Source organism: Antrostomus carolinensis, unplaced genomic scaffold, assembly GCF_000700745.2.
Source record: "Antrostomus carolinensis isolate BGI_N321 unplaced genomic scaffold, ASM70074v2 scaffold44777, whole genome shotgun sequence".
NCBI lineage: Eukaryota > Metazoa > Chordata > Aves > Caprimulgiformes > Caprimulgidae > Antrostomus > Antrostomus carolinensis.
The window spans coordinates 2101-26442 of NW_010327629.1; the positions used below are offsets into that span (position 1 = coordinate 2101).

At 41.5% G+C, this 24342-nt stretch overlaps 1 protein-coding gene across 1 annotated transcript; it reads left to right on the plus strand.

Annotated features, from left to right (window-relative positions):
- The first annotated feature begins 256 nt into the window (after nt 1-256).
- On the plus strand, nt 257-11309 carry LOC104528044 (highly divergent homeobox). Its single transcript, XM_010171939.1, has 5 exons — nt 257-459; nt 3953-4032; nt 6879-6962; nt 9557-9679; nt 10657-11309. Exons 1-5 carry the CDS (start codon nt 288-290, stop codon nt 10780-10782), a joined length of 585 nt encoding a protein of 194 aa, XP_010170241.1. The 5' UTR covers nt 257-287; the 3' UTR covers nt 10783-11309.
- Nucleotides 11310-24342: the final 13033 nt, after the last annotated feature.

The following is a 24342-nucleotide window of genomic DNA, read 5'->3' on the forward strand; positions in this document are numbered from 1 at the left end:
TTGTGACTGTTGCTGCTTTTCCTTTTGCTGTGCACCTTCCTTCCCTTTTCCCTTGTGTTGGAGGGCTGAGCTTGGACACAGTATTCCAGGAAACAGCCTCATGAAGGTCAAATACAGGGGAATAATCACCTCCCTTGAATTGCTGGCTACGCTCTTGTTCCTGTCATATAGATGTGCTAATTTCACTTGGTTGTGGGCCTGTTGCTTTTGTTATAGTTTCTGATATCATTCATGTTTATTTCTCTTACAAGACTTGGATTGGGAATCGAAGACGGAAATATCGTTTAATGGGGATTGAGGTCCCACCCCCTAGAGGAGGTCCTGCTGATTTCTCTGATCAATCTGAATTTGTTTCTAAATCAACACTTAATCCAGGAGAGGAAACTGCTACTGAAGTGGGGGATGATAATGATAGGAATGATGAAGTATCAATTTGCTTATCTGAAGGAAGCTCACAAGGTATTTGAAAATGAAGTTACTACTGTGCATGTATTTTTAATTTTGTGCCGTGTGCATGCTTTGGATTCTCTGTTGTACACATTCAAAAATGTCTGAAAGAGTGGCTAATGGTCACAAGTTACCTACCTTGGCCATGCTGAAGGTACTGTTTGGTCTTTTTCTTCTACTTCTCTCTATATGATTTTTTTGTTTTGTTTTGTTTTCACAAAGCTTGCAGAAACCTTTTTTCATAAGACCTCTGTTTCTGCCAGATTCATCCAAAATTAAATGACAAGTTCACAATTTGCTGGTGCAGCTGAGAAATGGACAGACAGTAGATATGTGTGATTCTCACTTCCCTAGGTTTTAAAAAATGCTCTGTGTTAACTGGCCAGTTCTACACAGCCAGCTTGAATATCCCTTCCTATTAGCCTGAATCACACCAGTTCTCATCTAAACAGTCACTGATGTGTGTGAACCTGCCCGCTTTGAGCTGACCAGAGCTGTGTACTTACAGTTTTCCTGATATTAAACTCACATTGATCATAGAATCATAGAATGGTTTGGGTCGGAAGGGACCTTAAAGCTCATCCAGTCCCAACCCCCCTGCCAGCAGCAGGGACACCTTCCACTAGACCAGGTTGCTCAAAGCCTCATCCAACCTGGCCAAGAACACTTCCAGGGAGGAGCAGCCACAACTTCCTTGAGCAACCTGTTCCAGTGTCTGACCACCCTCACAGTGAAGAACAGTGAGGAGGTATGTTCAGAAGATACATTAGCTCAGACTTGGTCTTGAACTAGAAGAGCTTGGCAGTGTGTCAGAGGGCAGCAGAACTTGTGCCATTAAGCTGTCTGTGGTGCACACGCCGCCTCTGACAAGCAAATACAAACCAACAGAACAATCCAAGTCAGTAGCAGGGAACTGCTCAGCACCTTACAACTGCATGTACGGGGTGCCTGTGTGCTCTCAGGAAATTGCATCATCTCGACTGATAAGTGTCTCCAACTTAATTCCCTTTTACTCCACCTCCCAGAACCACATGACCACATCCCATCGATCTCTCCCCTTCCCTCTTGTACATCAGCACTCTGGGCCCAGGGCAGATGAACTGCTGCTCGGCACATTCACCGGCTTCACAAGCTCGACTAATTGTTCCCAGTGCTTCTGATTAGAAGAGATCAATAGAGCCTTTGCTCTCGAAACTAAAAGAAAGTCTGATCTAGTGCATGTTATTGCTGCTTCATGTGCCAGGCTTGATCTTGTCATTTTGTCTGAACAATTTCAAGGAAAGAACTAGAAAAATTGGAGACCTGCTGGGATTGAGTTTGTGATAGCTTTGTCATATTCTGCTGTAAAGAGAATAAGATGATAAAGAAATGGGTCAAGTGATTGAAAGCCAAGTGAGATGCAGAATCTAAGAGTCCTTGATTTGCCTGAGGTGTGGAAGGAGCTGATTTAGTCAGATCTGCTTGAAAGAAAACGGTGACAGGGGAAGAGTGTGAATTCTCTGTAGCTTAAAGTGAGGAATAATGCCACATTTCTTGAACAAGGCTTTCATAAAACAGGGTGAGGCTGTAAGACTATGAGTAGATTATTATAGTCAAAGCTTAAGGAAGTACAAGAAAACTATAGGATTTCCACAGTATCCAGGAATCCCACTTTCATTCCTTTATCCTACCACAAGAATTATTTCTATTCATTTCTCCAGTTCAAAGGAGAACATTTCACTGCTGTAGCTCAGCTTATTTTGAACATCCTGGAAAATATTTCCACCAATAATCAGGTGTACTACTCAGTCACAGATATGTGATTGTTTTAATGTGTGAGAACTATAACTTTTGGTCCTAATTTATTAAAAAAAACCCCCAAACAAAACCCCAACAAAAAACCACTCTCAAAGACAGGAAAAAGATACTTTTAATCACCTAATTAGAGTGAAAGCGTTGATGGTGCTTGCTTTATAATGTAATGTATAAATTAAAAGAGAAGCTTTACTCTGATGCAAAATTAAGCCTTAAAGTTCTCCTAATGCCTTACCTTTTTTAAATGTATGTTAATTGAACCCATACTTTGTGTAAATGAACACAGCTCTGCGGAGGCCGTTACAGCTGTGCCACTGAGGATGAATATTTAAAGAGTTGGAAGTGCTGGAGGGAGTTTCTTCGTTCGATTATTGAAGCCAAGTGGTGACTGTCAGGGTTACCGAGTGACTGGTGCTTTAGGCTGTTTCAGAGCCCCTGAGGTGCATCTTCAATGACCTTCATTCCTCCGAGTGGAACGATGGAGTCAGAGCTTGCTCCCTGCTTGACCGCTCTCCCGTTTGAACCCATTTGCTGCTAGCAAAAACTGGCCTCTCAAGTCGAGACCAGTGACAGATTAAATTTATTTGAAAGAGTTTCAAATAAATTTTGCTCAGTTTAGAGATATTTAACTGGTAGAAAAGTTATTTAAAGCCATTAACTGTGTGGCCTAAATACTATCCTGTGATGGTAGTTGGTAGACCTGTTACCCCTGTGTTTGTGTGGAAGTGATGCTCCCCTGCATCATTCTCTGCCCTCTCTTTCAATATCCCACATGAACATCTGCTGCCCGTTCACTCTCCTGTCCTCTCTAGGTGTGATAGCTGGACTGTTTGACCCTTTTAATGCAAGCTCTGCCCTCTGCAGAACTCTCTAATTTTCCTAGCACTTGGAAGGAGTGTATTTCCAATAGCCTAGCTGTTAACGACATCATTTCAGTTTTTTATCATAGCTTTCTTGCCTCTGTGATTTGTTTTATTTCCTGATTTGCCTTTTCTATCAACCATTTTCTTCTTAACGTCTATTAATGTGGAGAATTAAAGTAAATCTGAGAAACATACTTAATCATAGGAATGAATAGTCTTATCTTCCTTGTTTTGTCACGTTGGCCATTGTTAGGGCTGACAACCATCTAGTGCTTGTGGCTGAAATTTAAAGATAAGTTTGACTGTGTTTTCCAGTGTGTACTTTGCTATGTAAGAGAGCAGTTCAGGTTCACTAGGGATAAACATTGGCCATACAAGAATGAAATAATCTGCTTGGTCAAGTTTTTGGTTCAAAACTAATCAGTGTCTGCGAGGAGGAGGTGGGATTCTGATATGTACCCTATAATTTCAGGGCATCCAGGATTTTTTCCTGTAGTAATTTATTTTAATTTAAAACATAAAGTTCTGTGCACCTCTGATGTGAAACTCTTCTTAACTTTTGAATATTCCAACCTGAACATAAAAATAGGAAGGTTTTGGTACATCACAAAGGAGTAATTGATAGTTTTCCTGTTTTTTTCAGGTAGCAATTGGCATGATTTTACCCTGAAATACTTGTGCTATGATGTCTTTTTTAATAAGGCATACAGTATTTTTTATGAATAGACATTGATAACATGACTTTACTTTTGTATCTAGCAGCTGTGACATATTTAGTGGTAAAGACTATTAATGTTTCTTCAGCATAAAATTTGAATGAAATCTAAAAAACTAATTTATTTCTGCAGAAGAGACAAATGAAGCTCTACAAAATGAAGAAATTGGTCACAAAGATGATGACCAGAATCCGGTATCTACTGATAATGTGGTAGGTATACCTTTTCTTTTCCATTCATCACCTCTTTAATTGCTACTGTTGAGGTTATTGTCCAACACTGATGTTTTTCAGTAGGTGAAAACTTCAACTGAGTGTGCTGAGTCCTTCCTAGTTGGTTGAGCACTAAAAGGAACTGCACTAAAAGTACTCAAACACAGAGCTATGCACGTTCAGTAGAAATTGATGTTCTTTTTCTCGAGTGCAAAGCACAACACTTGAGTAGTGCTCTCTAAGTACTTAGTGTAGTAAAACAGTAAGAATAAATACCCTGGAATAATAATTGAAGATGGTTTTCTGTAGCTTTAAGAAAGTTGGGTATCCCTAGTGCTTCCTCTCTATAGCTAATCTGGAGTATGTGAGATCAGCCCAGGGTGGATGTGCTCTTCATTCCCATACCCTTGACAGGGCATTATTTAGATCTTTCATGTTTTCTCACTTGCATTCACATTGAGTCCAACGCAGTTGTTCTTGCTGTTTTGAATTGACTGCAGTGAGACAAGGAAGGAAAGACAGAGGGAGGAGTCATGGCAAATAATGCAATATATCCCCTTTGTTTAGCCTGCCTTCTCTCAAATTAGAAGAAAGAAGAGGAGGAAGAGAAGACCCCAAGTGGTAGGGTAATTTTTATCTTAAAAGTTATCTGCAGAATGATCAGGTGATGGTTCCAGTTCCCAGTGGCTCTCTTTCTGCAGTTAAACAACAGTAGCTCAGAACATTTCTGTTATATTAATCACACACAACCTGAGGTGGGAAAGCAAACAGGAGATTCTCTTCCCTCTCTATATGTAAAGGAGAGAATTTTTCTTTATTTTGTTAATATATGATCATCATCTTTTGTGTAAACTGAGATCCCACAGCTGTATTTTCTGTGGCTGCCTGAATAGAAGCAGCTGCCTTTTTCCTTTCTGTTTGCCTTAATGGCCTGCTGTGACCTTAGATATAATCACCTGGAGTTTTAGGCTGATGGATTTACCATGGAGATGCAGAATGTAAAATGACAAAGGTGAAAGGTTTGCAAAGGTGGTGTCCAAGAGACTCGGTTCTTCAGTCTACCTGAACTCCAGCATTATATAATTTGATATAATAAAGGGGGGGGTGGGGGGGAGTAGTTTTTTTTCATACTCTGTTCTGAAAACACTGCAACAAAATTTTTAAAATGTATGCAGTTAAATTGGATGAACGTGCATTGGACTTGCATGAGAGATATGGGGTTCTTATTTGAAATTCTAATCTGTTCTTTCCCCTACTCTCTTAAAATGTATCATTATAAGAAAGATAGTGTGAATGTTTGGCATTTATTTAGAGACTCTTTCCTCAAGCTGAGGCTCAAACCAAAAATATTTGAATCCCAGTGTTACTCAGGGTATGGTATCGCAGCAGATCTTTGTGACGTTAAGCCTTTGAGATGTTATCACTTCAGCTGAGTTTTCAGACACTGAGGCACAGAAAATGTGATTTATCCTCCCTGTCTTCACCACGCACTTGTGAGTTTGGTGGGTGCTACTAGTGAGAGACTGTTAACGTCTCTTGAAGGATGGCTCCGTGGTGTTTAGGAGGAAATATCTGATGGCTGATCTGCAGGCAAACAGAACACACACACACACACACACACACACACGCTGCAGAGAAGAAACTCCATCTAAAATAACCCATCAAGAACTAACCATTGAAGTGTATTGTGTCAGTGTGGGCCCTTGCCTGCGTTGTATTAAACACTATACTAAAAAACTCAGCAGAATTGCTTGAACTTACTATATCCACTCTCATAAATGTTTCAGCTGTCAGAACAGTGAAAAATAGTAAAAAAACCCAAAGCCCTTTTCTTACACTACCACTGCTTCCCTTTCAAAAATACCATGAAATTTTTAGTTTCATCTGTGCAGTTATCCTTCTGAATTCCTGGTAAAAAAATGCCATCCTTATCACTATCTAAGTCAGATTCATTCCACCTGTTTGAGACCTAGCTTAGGTATGAATAAAAATTAAAATCTCATAAGTGCACTAAAAATGTGTAAATTTTGTGTTTTCTTCTATTGAAATAATTTTTAAATGTAATTTTCTTACATAAGAAGTTTATCTGTTGGGAAGAAAAACAGAACATGCATGTGGTAAATAATGCAAAAGTGAATGTTTTAAGATTTGAGATAAGGTTGTAATGTATTTCTAAGTTGTAAACAGCATTATGGTTGGTCTTTACCATTGTACTTTAGATACCTTTAGAAATCCAATATAAAAAAGGCACAAGAATTTTTGTGAATTGAGTGAAAATGTCCCTATGTATCAACACAGGACAAGGAACTGTCCTTTGTATCAACAGCCTCTGCTCTTTAGGGCATTTGACTTGCTCTGTGGCCAAAAAAGGCCAAAGGAGACCTCTTCACTTTTTTTAGGCAAGAAGTAGGTCAGTTAGGACATGCCTGTCACTTGCCATAACATCTGTTTTGCTCCAGAGGAATAAACTTTCATGACCTTCTTCGCCTTGCAGGAGGCCTTCAACAAAAGGCTTACAGAATCAAATGCAGGCTGTAATGAGATCAAGTATGCAACTTCATGCCAAGAGCATGGTGACGTAGAGGAGCTCCTCCTCTGTAAACACTCTGAGTCACCATGGCAGCAGCTCTGAGTATGGGCAGTTTCAATTGGGATCCTTCCTGGATCTTGTGGCTGAGGTGCATGATTGCCATCTAATGGGGGCTCCACAAGTCAGAAATTCTCATGAGCAAGCAAAAGGTCCTGTTCCCTTCATCCTTTCACGCCAGCTTGAGATGCAGATTGTTGTTTGTTTGTCTGATCTGTGCATTCACATCTTTGGAATGAACTGTTTACTTCTGTTTCAGAAAATAGAAATTATAGATGATGAAGAAAGTGATATGATAAGTAATTCTGAAGTGGATCAAATGAGTTCTCTTTTGGATTATAAGGTGAGTAATTAAGCTATGAGATGTTACACTGGACAAGTCCTTCACAGACAGCTCAGATGAGTGTATCCGCAAGGAATTCAGCAAAGACATGTGGGAGCCTGGGACTCCTCTGCTTGTATCAGGAAGTTGTGGTACCACACATCATCCCCTCACTCACATCTCCTCGTCCCCTTTACAGCCACATTAGCTGTATTGCAACCCCGAGGGAGGCAGGAAGAATCCCATTTCTACAGCAGTTGCATGACTCTGGCTGTAGCCCATCTGCACCTCCCACCACGTGTCCCAAGTCATTTTTTTTTAGCCTCTAAACCAAAGCCTCTTGCTTTTTGTGTGAGAATTGTTCTTTGGAGTGCTGCAACATGCGACATGATGCTGCCAGCTCTGGGAAGGGACCTAACAGCTGGAATCCTCTGATAAAGTGAGAGGGTCTGAGAAGAAGTAATTCTCACAATGTAGTGCAGAAAATATCTGCAAGGAGTAGTTGTGGGAGGGAGGAGAGCAGTTGGATACCTGAGAGCCGCTGTCTTCTGCCAAATGGTAAAGGTTATTCATGTGTTAGGGCTCTCCTGGGTTGCCACAGTTCTGTATTCTATATTGAGCATGGTTTTTATATATGTACCTGATTTCTTTTGACTTAGAAAATGGGTATGTTCTACTCATGATAATTACCAAAATAATAAATAGATCATTTCTTCAGAACACAAATGACTCCTCCCAGCAGTGTTTTCCTGGTAAGAGCAGGAGAGAATGAACATGGAAAGGGAATGACCTTTTCTTAATGCCACCTGTCACCACAGTGAAAGGCTTGTTGTGACAGCATGCCCTACAGAACCTTCTTTGTTGGTTTGTTGTTTGACATTAGTGATTAGTCTTTGTGCCTTGTGTGTTCTCTGTGTAAATCTGAATTCCTTCTTTGGCTGGGCAAAATCCATTGCTAAATAGGCAACTGAAAGAAAAGCGTTCAGCTAATATTCTTATGAAAGCCTCAAAATTGCAGCCCAAATACTTCTCTTTCATTCTCAGAGCTGTTATAACCTGAAACAGGAGCAATGTTTTGACTGAAGAAATGTGAATTTTCTGGGGGGGGAAAAAACCAATCATTTTTAAAGGCTTGTTACAAACCTTCCAGTTCATCACATAGTCTCACCTTTTTGTATCAACTCAAGTTGAATTACAGCCAGTCTAGCAAATGTAAGCATGAATATCAGAGCAAAGGTCTATGTTAGTAAAAAAATATATATATATTCATAAGTAAAACAAAATGCCAGTTTAATTTACTGTTAACATTTCTTTATGTAATTATTTGCTGCCACCAAAACCAGACATCAAGGAACATTTTATATACCAAACTGCCAACCTAATTAGTCATATAGTTCCATAAGCAAGGGTGGGGTTTTTTCTTACCTCGGATATCCCTTGGTAAATGCAGCATGTACCATGAATTATCTGTGAACCTAAAAGCTTACTCTCTGTGTGTATTGTGCATTACTAACAATTCCTGTATGTGTATTTTTTTCATTATTTTTTCATTATTATCTTCTGGAGGATGCACGTTTGGTGCTACTACGCAGCCACCTTTTCCAAAAATGTACGTGACTTTGATCTTGAGAACTGTTTATTTAGGTTACATGATCTTTGCAAAGGTAAATAGCCAGAGAAAATGGATTTTAGCTTTACACTGATCAACAAATAGAGCATTTTGATCTTGCATACCAATCAGTTGGTAAGTTTGAAGGAGAAGAGATATTTGAAATAAACTGACTTATTTATCAAATCTGGATTTTTTAATTAAGAAGTTTGTTATTTTTGTATTACATGATTTGCAAGTGCAGTAACACGTATTTATGCAAAGTTTGGAAAAATGCCTTTTAGCCCATAACCCAAAATGCACATATTGAGATTTCTCCATTTTTGTAAATACATTCCTATTTATCCTGTAACCCGAGAGATCTTGCGGGGTTGGTGAGCTGCCACTTCATGCTACGTGTCAAACTCAGCTGCACTGAGGATGCTGTATTTTAATTTGCTGTAGCTTTGAGGAATTTTCAAATTGTTTTCCCTGGTGTTTGTGTCAAGTCTCCTGCTGTAATAATGCAATTTAGTTGCTGTCCCTTCTCGCAGTCAGCCTGCCTTTTCAAGATCACTTCTTCCAGGAAGAGAACTGGGCTTTGTTTTTCTTTCTTTTTTCAAATGCAATTAGAGGTCATCCTTATCAAATAAGAAGCCTCCCTTCTTTAAAAGGTTCATGTCAACTTTGACCCGAGTCATTCTGAAAGGCCTTGTCTGCCTGTAACATGAGTGGCTGTTGCAAGGGGAGGATAATGAGAAATTAAATGGCAAACACATTTCCAGGTTTAGTGTGACACTGCTGGTCATTCATCAGAAACCTCCAAAGTGAACCTGCATTGTTCTGTCATTCCACAATTGTAGGATATTTGGTTTTACTTCATACTGGTTTGGGCAAGAATCATAAACACATTTTTACTCATGTTCACTGAAAACGTTTAGTTTTAACACAAGTATGTTTAGGAGTCATTCAAGAGATGCTGTGCTGTTTATTATTTCCAGAACTTTGATCTAATTTTCTCCCACAGAATGAAGAAGTCAGATTCATTGAGAATGAGTTGGAGAACCACAAACAGAAGTATTTTGAACTCCAGACGTTTACTCGGAGTTTGATACTCGCTATTAAATCAGACGATAAAGAACAGCAGCAGGTAGGTCTTGAAGTAGGTTTTAATCATAGATGTTTGTCATTTGATGGTCTGTCACTGCCCTGGTTTTATTCCATAGTGCTCAGAGGCTCAAATTATGATTAGGGCAGTGCTGTGCTCCACATCTTACAGACAAAGAAAAGGTGAACTTTAAGAGAAGGTAAGATCTTGCCATCCACACAAGCAGTGACATCGATGGAGAAGTGTGAGAACCAGAGCACCAGCTGAGGGACTGGGGTTTGTCTGATGGGAGATCTGGGACAAAGAAGCCAGGCTGCTTCAGTTTCAGTGCACTGCATTTAAAACATAGCACTTCTTTTTCATGCTTGGTTGGATCGTGCCTTGAGCGAGTGACATTTTGTGCTTTATTTAGGAAGAGATTTTGTTGCTTTTATTTTTTTTGCCTTTCACCTTTGGCATCTGCAGTTTTTCAGGTGTAAATATAGAAACTGTAACTTGCAACAAAGAAACTTGGAACACTTTTACATCCAAAAGAAGTTTAGCTTATCGTTGTCTTCCGTGCTTTTTTCATAAAACTGAATATAAAGAGAAGTAAACTTGAAGTCTTTGAGATAAATTGATAAATCACTTGAACAGTAATGATCTTGTATGTAGAATCTAGCTCTGTCACCTGCGTGATCACAGTATAGCATGGTTATTTGTGCTTTAAAGCTTTTGCATGTTAAAATTTAAGAATAAAATATAAATAATTCAGTATTGTCCAGTTTGGGGAGAAAAAAGTTGTTTTGAGTTATTTCCACAATAACTTAGGTAACTTCTGGGATTGTTGTTAGAGGGTATGTCATCTTACAACAATGGTTTTTCTTTCAATATCTAGCAATAATGACTTTCTTTTACCCATCCAGTATCAACACAGACCAAACAGCTCAACAAAATTTTTTCACTGCACGTTTAACTGACATTTAATGCTGATATAAAACACATACCTAACACTGGACTGTCATATATTTTACTTACAGGCACTGCTCTCAGACTTACCTCCTGAACTAGAAGAAATGGATTTCAATCATGCATCCCCGGAGCCTGATGATACCTCATTCAGCTTGTCGTCTTTATCAGAGAAAAATGCCTCAGACAGTTTGTGATTTTTCTTTTTTTCTTTTTTTTTAATTGACAAAAAAGAAACCCCACGTAACGTGCAGGTTTCAAGAGAACAGCATTTTGCTCTCCAGTGTTCTTCAGTCCAAAAAAGAAAGCCCAAGGTGAAGGAGACCTTCTTGAAGGATGGCTGTAGTGTGTCATGGCTACAGTTTGCAGTGTCAAGAAATTTCAAACGTTGTTTTTGGTCAAGGAAAGAACTGTTTGAGGAAAGGTTTCACTTGTAGCAGTTTGGCCTTGATTAGGGTAACTTCTGACTTTCCAAAATAACTCTTGCTCTGTAGCAAAGTCTTTTTGAGCAGGGATCCAAGAATGGAAATTGAATGTCCTGTTATACAGACAACTAAATCTTCAGAGTTTCTTGCTCAGCCAGCTCTGTCTATTGTTTTTTTTTCCTATTTTTACTCAGGTAGGTGGACTTAAAAACTGAGGATCCAAATAGAATAACAGGCTTTTTATGAGTTGTGCTTGAACCCTTTTGAAAACCTGAAATTAAACTATAAAGTGTTTTTCATTATGTGACTTCAGATTGTTGAATCTTCCATTTTCTGACCAAAATAGCTGGAAAAACTTGGAAAGGGTAAATGATAAATTTGAATTATCATCAATAAATTGTTAATGTAACGAAGCAGTCATAAGTGTTGTAACAAATGAGATGGATTTGGGAAACCTGATAGCTGCAGAACACGCGTTTATGATATTGTCACAGTAGCAATGGGATTAGATGTTTACACTGCTATTTAGGGTTTCATGAATGTAGTTACAGCTTTTATTTGTCAAAATCTGAATGCTAAAGTTCTTTTCATCGTTTTAAACATTGGTTATATATTTTTCCATAAACTTTGCTCCATTTTATCAAGACACTGCCATAAATCCACAGCTGTCATTGCATCCTGAAAGGTATTTGAGTGTTTGGAATTGAGTTTTGCAGATCATCTAAACGTGACCTGTTTTTGAAGTAGCCCCGTCTGACAAATTTTTTGGCAACTGCCAGGTGCCATTTCTAAGCTGTGAGCTTGATTGCAGGCAGTGGCTGAAAGGAATTTCTTCTTTCCCAGCTGTCGTTATGTTGAATCCCTTTACTCATCTGATTAAATGGATGTGCAGACACATCCAGATAAATTTAGTAGGGCATGTAGGTGCATGCCCATATTATTGATGCTCTAAAACTTCTCATCTAAATATTCTTCAGCAAGCATTTTTGAAGCAGCTACCTTCACAGTCTGGTAAAAAGCCTGATCTTTCAGTTTTATGCCAAATAATAATTTACTCTGGTAAATCTTTATTCATGGAGTACAGTAAATCATCACCTTAATTTCAGTGGGAGGTCCCAGGTGTAGCTCAGAAAATCCAGAGTGTTGGGGAAATAACACCTTTTTTAAAATTTAATACTAATATTAACTAATATTATTTAATAGTTTAATACTAATATTAACTCATGATTTTAGGTTTTTCTCAGTCTGGTCTGTTCCTCCCTAATCACTTCTACAGCTGTTTTTCTTTTTAGTATCAGGAGTGAGCTCTGTTCTGTCAGGTTTTTTCTGTCTCTGTGTTGTCCTTGGACATGGGGAACTTTCACAACGTTGTTAAATACCAGCTGAGCTGCATCAAGGCCAGGAGCAGTTTTAAAATCTGTTTTAAAAAACCCAAAACAATTTCACAGTTCTGGCTACTATATACAGTTCAGTTAGTTTCCAAAAGACCTCTTACCATCTATTCTGCAGAGTATTTTCCATGCCTGTTGAAAGGACCGTCAATCTAACATTAATGAAGGTTTGTGAGCAAAGATCACGGTACTATCCTTCAAGTGTAAGATTGGGCTCAACTGTGACTCTGCTCACCCTGAAAAAGTGATTTATGAAGGGTTTTCTCTACTGGGTTAACAATGCTTCCTGTTACTGGTCTCCTGAGATAGGGAATTTGTGGCATTGACAATGAAACCTCTTGTTTTCTCTGAGCTTTGCTGAAATGAAAAAAAAAAATAGTATTGTGATTTGCCACTCTTTGGACCCTGTTTTCCTGCTACTTCCACTTAAATTCCCAGTACAAAAGGCAGGATACTTTTGATGGGAATTCTTGATTTCATGGTCAGTGAAGTCATCCACCTTTATACTAGAAAACCTTTCATTGATGATTCATATTTTGCTGTGTCTTGCTTCTATTTCATATGCCAAGCAATTTGAAGGAATTAATTTTGAATGAAGTACTAGCAGATTGGAGCAATTATTTCAGTCCCTTTTCTGAAGGAAGCTGGGACCCTCTTTAGGATGTGCAGCTGAAACTCTGGCTGTAGTCACCACCCACGTCATCCCTCTGGGCTTCTTGTTCTTTGCTCCTTTTCTCTTGCAGGGTGACAAGAGAAAGCAGAGTGAGTAGTCATGTTTCCATACCCTGAAACACTTGACAATATTCCAGGATATTCAGGAAGAAAGAGTATGAATTATATTTCTGGATATCAAAGTGCTCTATAGGATAATACTGTACAGCTGTTCTGTGTTTCTTTTCAATATTGGTGTATATTTCCTGCCATTATAAAACAAAAATCTTGATGATATGTTACCATTATTGGTATTTTAAATCATTGCAGCAGCAATAGTTCTGCAATACAGTGGCTGAAGAGCAGCTTATGAGATCCTGTAACGTAACACTTGAGAGTTCTGGAAATAGATATCCCAGCCTGGCACTGCAGACCAGCACCACACACGTGCTTTGTAATTTAGGGGGGTTTTTTTGGTTTGCTTGTGTCCCTAACAGGCAGTGTAGTGTGCTAATTGAGTTAATTAGTAGATTGCATCCCGATCCACGTAACTCCTTCAGCCCGACCTTAGAACAGTGTGAGAGAATTGGGCAATATTCCTTTCCAACTTCATCTTAGAGGTTCTGATGAGCAAGGTGCTCGTCTGTCTGATGATCATCTTGCCAACAGGCATCATGTTCTGATGCACAGGCACCGGGATACTCGTTTCCAGATGAAATTCTGAAAGTTCTTCAGATGAAGGAAAGAAAACGATGGGGATGGCTCTCTGGGCCCGTGGCTTGTTAGGATTTGCTTTACAGTTATTTCCTCTGTTTGTAGGATGATAGCAGAAGCCCACAGTAAGTGCTAGTTCATCATTTGCATTGACTTTCCGGGACAGATAAAGCTGATACGTGGTGTGTTGTGATGACAGAACTCAACCCCCCTTGTCCTGCTGCTTTGGCTCTGTAATTCGAATAACAGCAGAAGTGCCACGTGTTGATGTTCTTCACGTCTTTCTGCCAAGGCTCTCGTTTGCTTTGTCTGTGAAAGATGACTTCCCTGGCGTTGTTTATTCCTCATGCATCTGTTGGGAGGTGAATGATGAAGCGTGTCTTTTTGAAGGAACCAAAGTGGGGAGCGGTAGTTCAGCACAGACACTTTAAACCAGAGACAGGGCGCTTGCGCTCCGCAGGGAGCCATGAAAGCCTTTGATGCCAGCAGGCTTGCTTCTACTTCAGAAAGCTGTTTCCTGGAGCTCTGCCTCTCTTCATGTCCCTGCAGGTGATGCTTCTGTCAAGTCTATAGGTCTGACAGGAGCAAGTAATGGTAAATATTCTAATAGGTGAATTTTTGGCAGATTTCAAAGGACATGAACAGATGTACCATACAAGTGTCACTTCTCTTGAAGTGCTGGGTTCTTGAAGCAGCACTGCACTTTAATCTTTCCAAATATTTCTTTTTCACTAAGGCAATAGAAAGTCTGAAAATGACAAGCAGATCGTGGGCTTTGCTGTCCTCTGAGTGCAGGAAGGAATGTCCTGGTTATACCTAAATTGGGAAGCAGCTTCTCAAGTCCACTCACCACAGGGAGACAGCTCTATCTGCTGCTGTGGTTCTGCAGTTGAAATGATAGGAGTGATCAACAGTATCATGAACATCCTTATTGTGGAAATGGAAATCACTGCTTAATGGGGGCTTAAGGCCCCACCTGGAATACTGCGTCCAGTTCTGGAGCCCCCATCACAAGAGAGACCTGGAGCAGCTGGAACAAGTCCAGAGGAGGCCACCAGGATGAGGCGAGGGCTGGAGCAGCTCTGCTGTGAGGACAGGCTGAGAGAGTTGGGGCTGTTCAGCCTGGAGAAGAGAAGGCTCCGGGGAGATCTTATAGCGGCCTCCCAGTACCTGAAGGGGCTACAAGAAAGCTGGGGAAGGACTTTTCATAAGGGCAGTTAATGGCAAAACAAGGGGAAATGGGTTTAAACTGAAAGAGGGGAGGTTTAGATGAGATATTAGGAAGAAGTTCTTCACTGTGAGGGTGGTCAGACACTGGAACAGGTTGCCCAAGGAAGTTGTGGCTGCTCCTCCCTGGAAGTGTTTAAGGCCAGGCTGGATGAGGCTTTGAGCAACCTGGTCTAGTGGAAGGTGTCCCTGCTGCTGGCAGTGGGGTTGGGACTGGATGAGCTTTAAGGTCCCTTCCAACCCAAACCAGCCTGGGATTCTATGGAAATCGATCAGTGACCCGATCTGGGATCTCTATTGCACTACCATAGTCGTAAGGTGAAAAGGAAACTAATGCACAGCACTAACTCTCCCTCGGTACTCTAGTCGTAGCTGACTGATGGTCTCAGGATACCGATAACGTAAGGAAAGACATTAATATGCATAGATGGAATAGCACAGAATATCTGACCCATGGAGAATTCATAACTCGTAATGTTACAACCAAAAGCTTCATTTACTACCTCCAGTCCCACGGCCCAGACCCTTCACACTGGCCAAATGTGAAATATTAATGGTTATAAGCAAAAAAAAAAGAGTAAGCGGTACGACAAAGTTGGTTTGGTTTTGGTTTGGTTTTTTTTCATGGCAGAATAAGGTTTTATTCTGACTAAAGAGGATTTATTTGTCTCCAAAAGGCAGCAACTGCCACTGGGACAGGCACAAACAGGGCAGAAAACTTGGGCTTGTGGTGGGTGTTGTTTTGGAACGGATGAGCAATCCTCTGATAAAAGAGACGCTTCAGAATGTTCCTGTAAGGAAGATGGTTTCAGGTCAGTGCTTTGGTTCTGGGGAACATTTTACTGTGTTACAGAACTCAGTCAAGAATTTTTTTCCAATCCTGTATTACATTTTACACACACTACCTCTGAAAACGTGACACCACCTTTAAAACCACACAGAAAATGTGAACTTAAAAGTTGGGGTTTTTTTAACGTTTTATAGGCAATAAATTATTTCCAACGTGCATCCTTCAATTTTGTGCTTGTTTTTTAGTTGAGTGTTAGACGTTCACTTTTTTAATTATTATTTTAGTACTATTTTTATGTATTTGTCTTAAACACAGTCTATGGACAAGAAAATAATACAGAAGTGATATTGGGGAGAAAAGATTAGCGTATGTTAATGGCGGTAAATATTTCAATGGAAACTGAAGGATGTTGTAAATGGGCTGGCTGTGCTGCTTTTGGTACAGTTACTGTAAGGAGTGGATGTTGTCCTTTATTCTGGTAGTAAAAGATTGTTGTAGCATTTCTCAGTACAACACAGATTCATTTATCAGAGGAGACAAATAATGAGTCTCAGCAAAGTAACAAAAAGGAAGAGGATTTTCCATTTGCTGCGACATAACGGTTCATAAATACATCCTCATATTTATTTCAGCTCTTGGTTGGGGTTTTTTTTTCATGACTATATATAAAGACCTTGTAGAAACAATTTTGATTTGCTTGTAAGCAAGTGTTAAATTAAAATTAATCAGCGGCAAGGTAAGGTTTAAATGGAAATGTAGATTTTGTTTTGTAGTCAAGTTTCATCTTAAAAGAGTCCAAATGATTTCCTCCATCACATCTCTCTCTAAAATACACGGGGGAAGGTTGACAGAACAGATGAGCCTCTTCAGCCTGGGGACTGGGGAGGGATGAGACACGAGGAGGCATTTTGGTTGAGTGGCAGAAATGAAGATCCTGGGGTTTTAGTCAAGAAAATGACAATAAACTAAAAAATGTCTACACTTTGGCAGACAAGAGCTTCTACTTTAACTTCAAATTTCGTGAAATACAGTTGAAAAAGTCATTGGCAAATCCAGTGAATTGTGTTGGGGGAAAGCTGTGTTCTCAGATGGAAATGATAGAATTTCTGTGATTATTTCTAGAATTAGTGAGTGTAGGTGAATACACACGCACAGACATTTATTATGTGCACAGATACACTGAACTTGGTCATCAGATTAGCATCTACAAAGGTATTTTCACTTAAAATATTAACATAATTCTTCTAAAATATGTTTTATTCGCCGTCATTTTTGTGTCTTACCATACACTGATGACATAGTTTGGAACTTTAGTCAAATACATCCATAGAAATATTGGTTACAGTTTAACTCCTTGCAAAACTGATAAGGTTTAGGGTTGGAAATGGATTAAAATGCCCATAATGATGGTATTTCTAAGTGAACTTGGCGAATAAAGGAACTGCTGTATTTATGAAGAGGTAATGAATCTTCTGCCATGATTTCTGCTTTAGTTTCACTAAAGGTATCAGTTTGATTTTAAAAAAATTATATATATTCTGAAAGTTTAAACATTATTGTATCAATTGGATGTTTTCCTTACCCTACAGAACATAACCATCTTAAAACTTGTATCGTTTCTTTCTGGGCCAATTCATTAAGCTTTGTAACCTGAGTGTATTATTGAGTTTCTCTGGGAAAAATCAATATTTATCTTGCATTTTTATTATTTGTATCAGTATCTGTAGCAAAGAAACTACTACAAATCTGAAACTGAAGTACCTCGGCTCTGGTCCAGGACGTATGATCTTGGCTTATGTGAAAGATGGATGCCTAGTGAAATATTCCATACGTTTGTATTGATATTTTTTTTCTGTATATATAAGGGTATTTATAATCTTGTATTAACAGAGTCACCATGAGAAATGCTTATTTCCTCCTCTAGAAGCCTGCTCAACTATTTTTATATAAAATGTTGGTCTTCGCCTTAATTTTTTTTTTTTTTTTGGTGAAATTTGTGCCATAGATATTTTAACTTATCCACAGATAGTTTACAGAATTTGCTTTGATTTGTCTTTAGTTAATTATTATTTTCCTCAAATTGTTCTAAATGGTTTTTTTTTCCTCCTCCAAACGTGTCTCAAAGGTGTTTGCTTTCTTAATTTTATTTTTATTTTATTTTTTAAGTTTTAGGAAGATCCAGACATATGCATGCTTGGGTAGATCAAGTTTTTCCTCTGTAGTTTATTCTTTCTAGTTTAGCAAAACCTTTTACTGCAAAAAAAAACCTTAAAAAAAATGAAGTTAATGCTTGTACAAATGTATCTAGAGTGGCCCAAACGGTCAGAGTAAAGGGCTATTTAGCGTTGGTAAATTTGTCTACTAGACTCAAGGATATTTTTCTACGTCTGTCAAGTTTGGGACTATGGAGAAATGAAATAAAGGTGAACTAACTCCTTTTCCTAGATGAAGTTCTCGGTTTCTCTATTTATTATTGTCTTGTACAAATTCAGTCCTGTTCAAAGTATCAGGAGCTAAGTTAATGTCGGGGCTCAGCGCAGGTGTGTCCACCTTCTGCTTCCCCACTTCTTCAGTGTCCCCGATATCACTGGGGAGCAGGAATTTCTGAAATAAAGCCATTTTCCAGTTCTCTGGCTGGAATTTCAGAGGCTGAAATATTTACAGCAGCAATGTGCAAGTTGAGCACAGGTGGGGGACTCGGCCAGCGGTGGCTTCCTCATGCTGGACTCAGAGTCATTTACCACCCAGCGCCTGGGCTTAGCTAAAAGGAAACACGTAATTTTGAGCAAGATGCAGTTGGCAGCAGCTTGCACAGCTTTGTGTGAAACCACATCACCTCCACTGTAGATCTGTCGCAGCCTCTGAGACCCTGCAGTTAGTTCAGCCATTCCTCGTAACGAGTTTGTGCTCGTTTGGACCAGAGCGGGGCCATGCCGGGGAGGGACGCAGCGCCGAGGTGCCCGTCAGTGGGGGGAATAGCTGCTGTCAGAGAGGGAGTTGGGAATGTCTCAAATTAATTTGGTACTTCTTCATGGAGAGGCTTCTCAGAAATACATACAGAACTTGGAACCCTCTGTCCCAGAAACACTTCTGAAGTGTTCTCCCTTTCCATAGCAAGAATTTATGTCTAATGGAAACAATTCACAAAAACCACTAACAACAGCTCAGGTGAATTTGGGTGGCAGAGCCCTGGGACAGGCTGCCCAGAGAGGCTGTGGAGTCTCCTTCTCTGGAGAGATTCCAAACCCACCTGGATGCAGCCCTGTGCAACCTGCTCTGGGTGACCCTGCTTTGGCAGGAGGGGTTGGACTGGATGATCTCCAGAGCTCCCTTCCAGCCCCACCGCTCTGGGATTCTGTGAATTCAGTCTGAACCATTACAGTGCAAATGTTTTGTGTTGGGGTTTTAAAAATCATTTTAAAGATAAATGTGAGCGCTCTACGTTGCTGTTAACCGTGATACCATTTCTTTAGCACTTACCACCTTGAAAATCTCCAGAGCTGAAGACTGTGGCCGCTGGCTTCAGCTGGAAACCCAAGTGATGGGTTTGACATGCTGATGGAAATGGGGCACAAACTGATGGCGCTGGTTCCCGTTTGCTTTTTGAGCCAGGGTGGGTGATGAATATAATCAGTACCACGGGTGTCCTGAGGAGCTCACAACTGGGACCACGACTGCGGGAAAGACTTTAAAATTCTTTCAAGACCAGAGAGGAAAAAAACAGCTGCAAGAAACCCCAGGTAAAGCAGGTTTGGTGTGTGGGGGCTGCACATCCAGGCTCTGCATGAGACCAGTGGCGCGTCCAGGATGGGATGGGGCCCAAACTGCTGGAGAGGAGGATGCGTAAGTGAGGTTCAGCCTCATCACCCCTTTATTCAGAGCTGCTTTTGTTCCCAGACGCTGCCAGGTGGCAGTGCAGCCACATCCATAGGCATCAGACAGGCACATGTGTGCTCACCTGACTCAAACTGCAGGTTTGTATAAATCTGGTTACTGATAAAATTCTCGAGGCTCTCAAATCAACCGAATTAATCCAAAACCAAATTAATCCAAAGCTTGGAGCTAAAACCACATCCAACTTCTGCAATGATGGCTGCAGAGGAGGAGGCTAAAAACCAGAGAGAGAGAAGCACACGAATTAAGAGGAATTTAGTCTGTCTGACGCTGAAGATTTAGGAATAAATTTATGGGTGACACTGAATTTGAATGTTTTTGGGGAAAAACCAGCCCCGAGCAGGGACGGTGGCTGCAGCTGTATTGCCACCTGCTGGCAAAAAACCCCAGTAATTGGGGAAAAATGCCTTTAAAAATATCCCAACACTTCATATTTCAAAATAAGCAATGATTTACATTTAAATGAAAAATAAATCTAATAGTAAATTAAAGAATCTGGCATTTAGAAATCGGGAGACTGAGATCAGACTGGATGTGCAGCCTTAACTCTGCCCTTTTAGTTATCAAAGGGCACTTTCATAGTTATGAAAATTACACTAATGAGGGGTGGGGGTGTGTGAAGGAATAAAGACAGCAAGGTTTGGTCTGGAGTTCTGTATCATTAACAACACTTTCCGATTTGACTTTGGTTTTCAGTTTTGATAAGATCATCTGAAGAATTTAAACCTGTGCTCTAAAGTAACCAGGTCAGTCTTAAACTGGTTTTTGTTAATTCAGTGCAGAAGTAATGACAATGTCCTGGTGTGAGCTGGGCCAGGGCTGGTTCTGTTCAGCAGATAGAACAGCGCTGGGGTTTGGGTTCAGCTGGGATTTGTTAGGAGAAGAACATTGATCACACACCGATGTTTGCAGTTGTTGCTGGAAGTTGAAGGACTTTGTGCTTTGCTGGTCTGCAATGAATATTGCCATGGATCAGCTCCATGGGCATTGGGCTCTGCCAAGGGGCTGTTCCATCTCTTGTCCCCCATGGGCAGGAGATCCATGAGGGGCTCTTCCTCTCTTGCTCTCTCTGGCTTTGGCTCGGGCTCTGGCTCTCCCAGGACTGCCGGTTTCAGTTTGGAATTGTTGCTCCTCCAGGAACACCACAATTGTGTAAAATTTTTCACTAAAAAAAGCTCATCTGATATTTTTTTTGAAGGAAAAATTCTCCCTAGCCCTAATCTTCCCACAACGGTCTCTTCCTCTTTTCTGTTTAACAGGAATTTTCAGTTGGTGGCCGGTTACCTCTTTCTTCAGAAGGGTTTTGGGTCCAGCTGACCTCACGCTGCAGCGACAGGGGCGAGGAAGGATCTCGTACTGTGCCACTTGCTTGAACCAGCCTTGCCTTTTGGTCTGGAAAGCCATAAAAACAAGACTGCAGTGTTGTTACGTGGGCATGAGGCCAACTGTATCCTCTGCCTGCTCCTGAGGGGACCAGCCTGGCTGGGGGAACGCAGGAGCTGAGTGTAAAGCCCCGTCTCAGACAAGAGCATCACCCGGTTTGTGGAGGGACGTGCTGGATTTCATCTGTCGTGTCCATGAGAATCAAACGTAAGGTGATTTTTCTCCCTGCTCTGCTGGTTCCTCGTTTCTCCTGTATCCCTTAATTAAATAATTACCCAGCAAAACCCTCTGACACTATATAAGTCATGCAGGGAGCATGTGTTTGCTATTGACGTGGTGTCTCCGTGTTTTCGTGCCCCTGTCCCTGCAGCGCTGGGCGTTGTGTCCCCCCCTCACCAGCTGTAGATGTATTTCAGCTCCGCTACGGCCACGAGCAACCCAAGGGCAGAGCCATCCTGTGCCCTTCCAAGGCACAACCACCAGTCCCTGCAGTGGGGAACGTGGCAGCCCAGTTATTTGTTGTGTGCACAGCGAGAGCCTCTGCCAGGGCTGAGCTTCTCCTCAGGTCAGGGACGTTTCTGGGGGGTTAACAGGGAGGGGTGTGCAGACCCCGAGGGGGGAGATGGGGAAGGGGAGCTTGAGGGGGGCAACAAAACAGCTTCTTAATTTCAAATCAGAGGATGTTTTCTTTGCTCCTTAAGCTGAGTTTGCTTCCCAATAACTGTTTAAAAACTTTCTTGCTGGTTTGTGGCTTCCGAACTGGAGCAGTTTGGAAGAGAGCAGGTGGTGGCAGCTCTGTCTTCCGTGGACTTGTCCCATCTTCCCAGGTGATCACTTGGTTCAGAAAACCAAGGCTATGGTTCTGTGCTGGGTGCTGCTTTCCCCTCGTTATCTAACAAGTGATGCTGGTGTTGGGCTGACACACAGGTTCTTCCCCAGGAGCATCATTTCTCCCTCGGGCTGGTGTTGGGTTTCCAGGCAGCCCTGGGTGCAGATGAGCTACCAGCCCCAAGCCTGGAGCCACGGCGGCTCCCAGGGTCCCTCCTCGGGAGGACAGAGCAGGTGAGAACCAGACCAGTGGGGAAGAAGGTGGTGAAGGCTGAAAGGAAAGGGAAAATAAACTGAATGTAGATTGTCTACAAGAAAGATGGAGAGAGACTTTGGCCAAGGGCAGGGAGTGACAGAACAAGGGGTGATGGCTTGAAACTGGAAGAGGGGAGATGGAGATGAGATGTGAGGAAGAAATTCTTTGGTGTGAGGGTGGTGAGAGTCTTTGCTCTGAGCCCAGGTTGCCCAGAGAAGCTGTGGCTGCTCCTCCCTGGAAGTGTTCTCGGCCAGGTTGGATGAGGCTTTGAGCAACCTGGTCTAGTGGAAGGTGTCCCTGCTGATGGCAGGGGGGTTGGGACTGGATGAGCTTTAAGGTCCCTTCCCACCCAAACCAGTCTCAGATTCTGTGAATGAGGGAAAGAAAGGAGAAATGGACCAGAGTGTGAAAGGTGAGAAAGCTGGTGAGAGGAGGTGGAGATCAAGGGAGGGGAGGAGAAGAATAAAACCCCCATGGAAGCACTTGGAACTGAGAGGAATTTAAATTGAATTAAAAAGACAAGCAGCAAGTACATCCCCATCCAGGATGGACAGAGCCTGTAGCAGGAGCGTAGCAACCACACGCAGAGGCCACGTCTCAGGATGGCCAAGTCCTTGAAATGGCACCTGAGAGCAGAGATTTGCCGCCTGACGCTGCCTCTTACAGGTACATCTAACGAAAACTGCAGGTTAGTCCTGTTAATATTCACTCTGTAATAACTGCAAACCCACTGCAACCAAGATCCCTTAGACCTGATTTCCAATAATAGTGAGTAAATGGCTCACTGTGCTCTGAACTATAAACAGATTTTATCAATTCTGCCAGAAATTTAATATTGAATTATTTCTCTATGCCCACATGTCTTTCCTGGTTTTCTTAATTCTGCCAAATATTTAGCTCAGCAATCTCTCCTCTCAGCAGCCCACACTCTCCTAGCTACATAATCCCATTTTTGGACCATTATTTAAAATTTCAGCTTTTTTACAAAGCTGACCAAGGAGCAAAACTGATGTGAGAGGAATCAAACAAATGAAAGTGTTCAGCTCTTGTTTGTGGATCAGGTTATTCGCTCCTCACATGGCAGCTGGACTGCCAAGCAGCAGGGTTTGAACCCAACCCAGTGCTTGGCTGGAAATGTCATCTCTTGCTGCCATCAGTGGACTATGAGCTCACTCAACTCCTGCTACGATGTGTTTCCTCATGGAGAAACAGGATGCACACACACAATGATTTTCAGAGGGTGTGTTGCTTATGGTCTGGATGACATGTGGAAAAAAAACAGTGAGAACATAAGCCTTGCTCAACAATCCGCTAATTAAAAACCCCGATAAAAACATTCATCATGAAGGGTCACATCACCTTTGTATAGTGGCCAGCAGGACCAGAGAAGTTCTCTTCCCCCTGCACTGGGCACTGGTGAGGCTGCACTTCGAGTGCTGGGTTCAGTGTTGGGCCCCTGAGTCCAAGAAGGACATGGAGGTGCTGGAGCGTGTCCAGAGAAGGGAACGGAGCTGGGGAAGGGTCTGGAGCACAAGTGTGCTGAGTTCACAGCTGAGGGAACCGGGGCTGTTGAGCCTGGAGAAAAGGAGGCTGAGGGGAGACCTTCTGGCTCTGTCCAAGTCCCTGAAAGGAGGGTGGAGAGAGGTGAGTCTCAGTCTCCTCTCCCAAGTAACAAGCGATAGGACGAAAGGAGATGGCCTCAAGTTGCACCAGGGGAGGTGCAGATTGGATGTGAGGAAGAATTTCTTCACCAAAAGGGTTGTCAAGCATTGGAACAGGCTGCCCAGGGCAGTGGTGGAGTCACCACCCCTGGCGGTATTTAAAAGATGTGTAGACACGACACTTCAGGGCATGGTTTAGTGGGCATGGTGGTGTTGACAGTTGGACTTGATGATCTTGGAGGTCTTTTCCAAGCTTAATGATTCTGTGATTCTATGATGTGGTGCTCAGGGTCATGGTTTAGTGGTGGACTCAGCAGTGGTGGGTTTATGGTTGAACTCAATGATCATAAAGGTCTTTTACAGCCAAAACGATTCTGTGATTCTATGATTACGTTTCAATTATTCTTCCCCCCTTTAAATACATTTTCAGCTGAGGAATCCATCAAAGAGACTCAATCATTCACTGCAGCTGCTTGCTCCATGCCCCGAGGTGTCCTGCTGTGGTGGGGAGCAGGAGCAGCTGGGGCTGATGGAGCC

Excerpts from the sequence above, each read along its gene's own strand:
- LOC104528044 (XM_010171939.1), top strand. The coding sequence starts at position 288 with ATGGGGATTGAGGTCCCACCCCCTAGAGGAGGTCCTGCTGATTTCTCT. Across the intron at positions 460-3,952 it reads ATCTGAAGGAAGCTCACAAG|AAGAGACAAATGAAGCTCTA; the intron begins GTATTTGAAAAT and ends TTATTTCTGCAG. Across the intron at positions 6,963-9,556 it reads GTTCTCTTTTGGATTATAAG|AATGAAGAAGTCAGATTCAT; the intron begins GTGAGTAATTAA and ends TTTCTCCCACAG.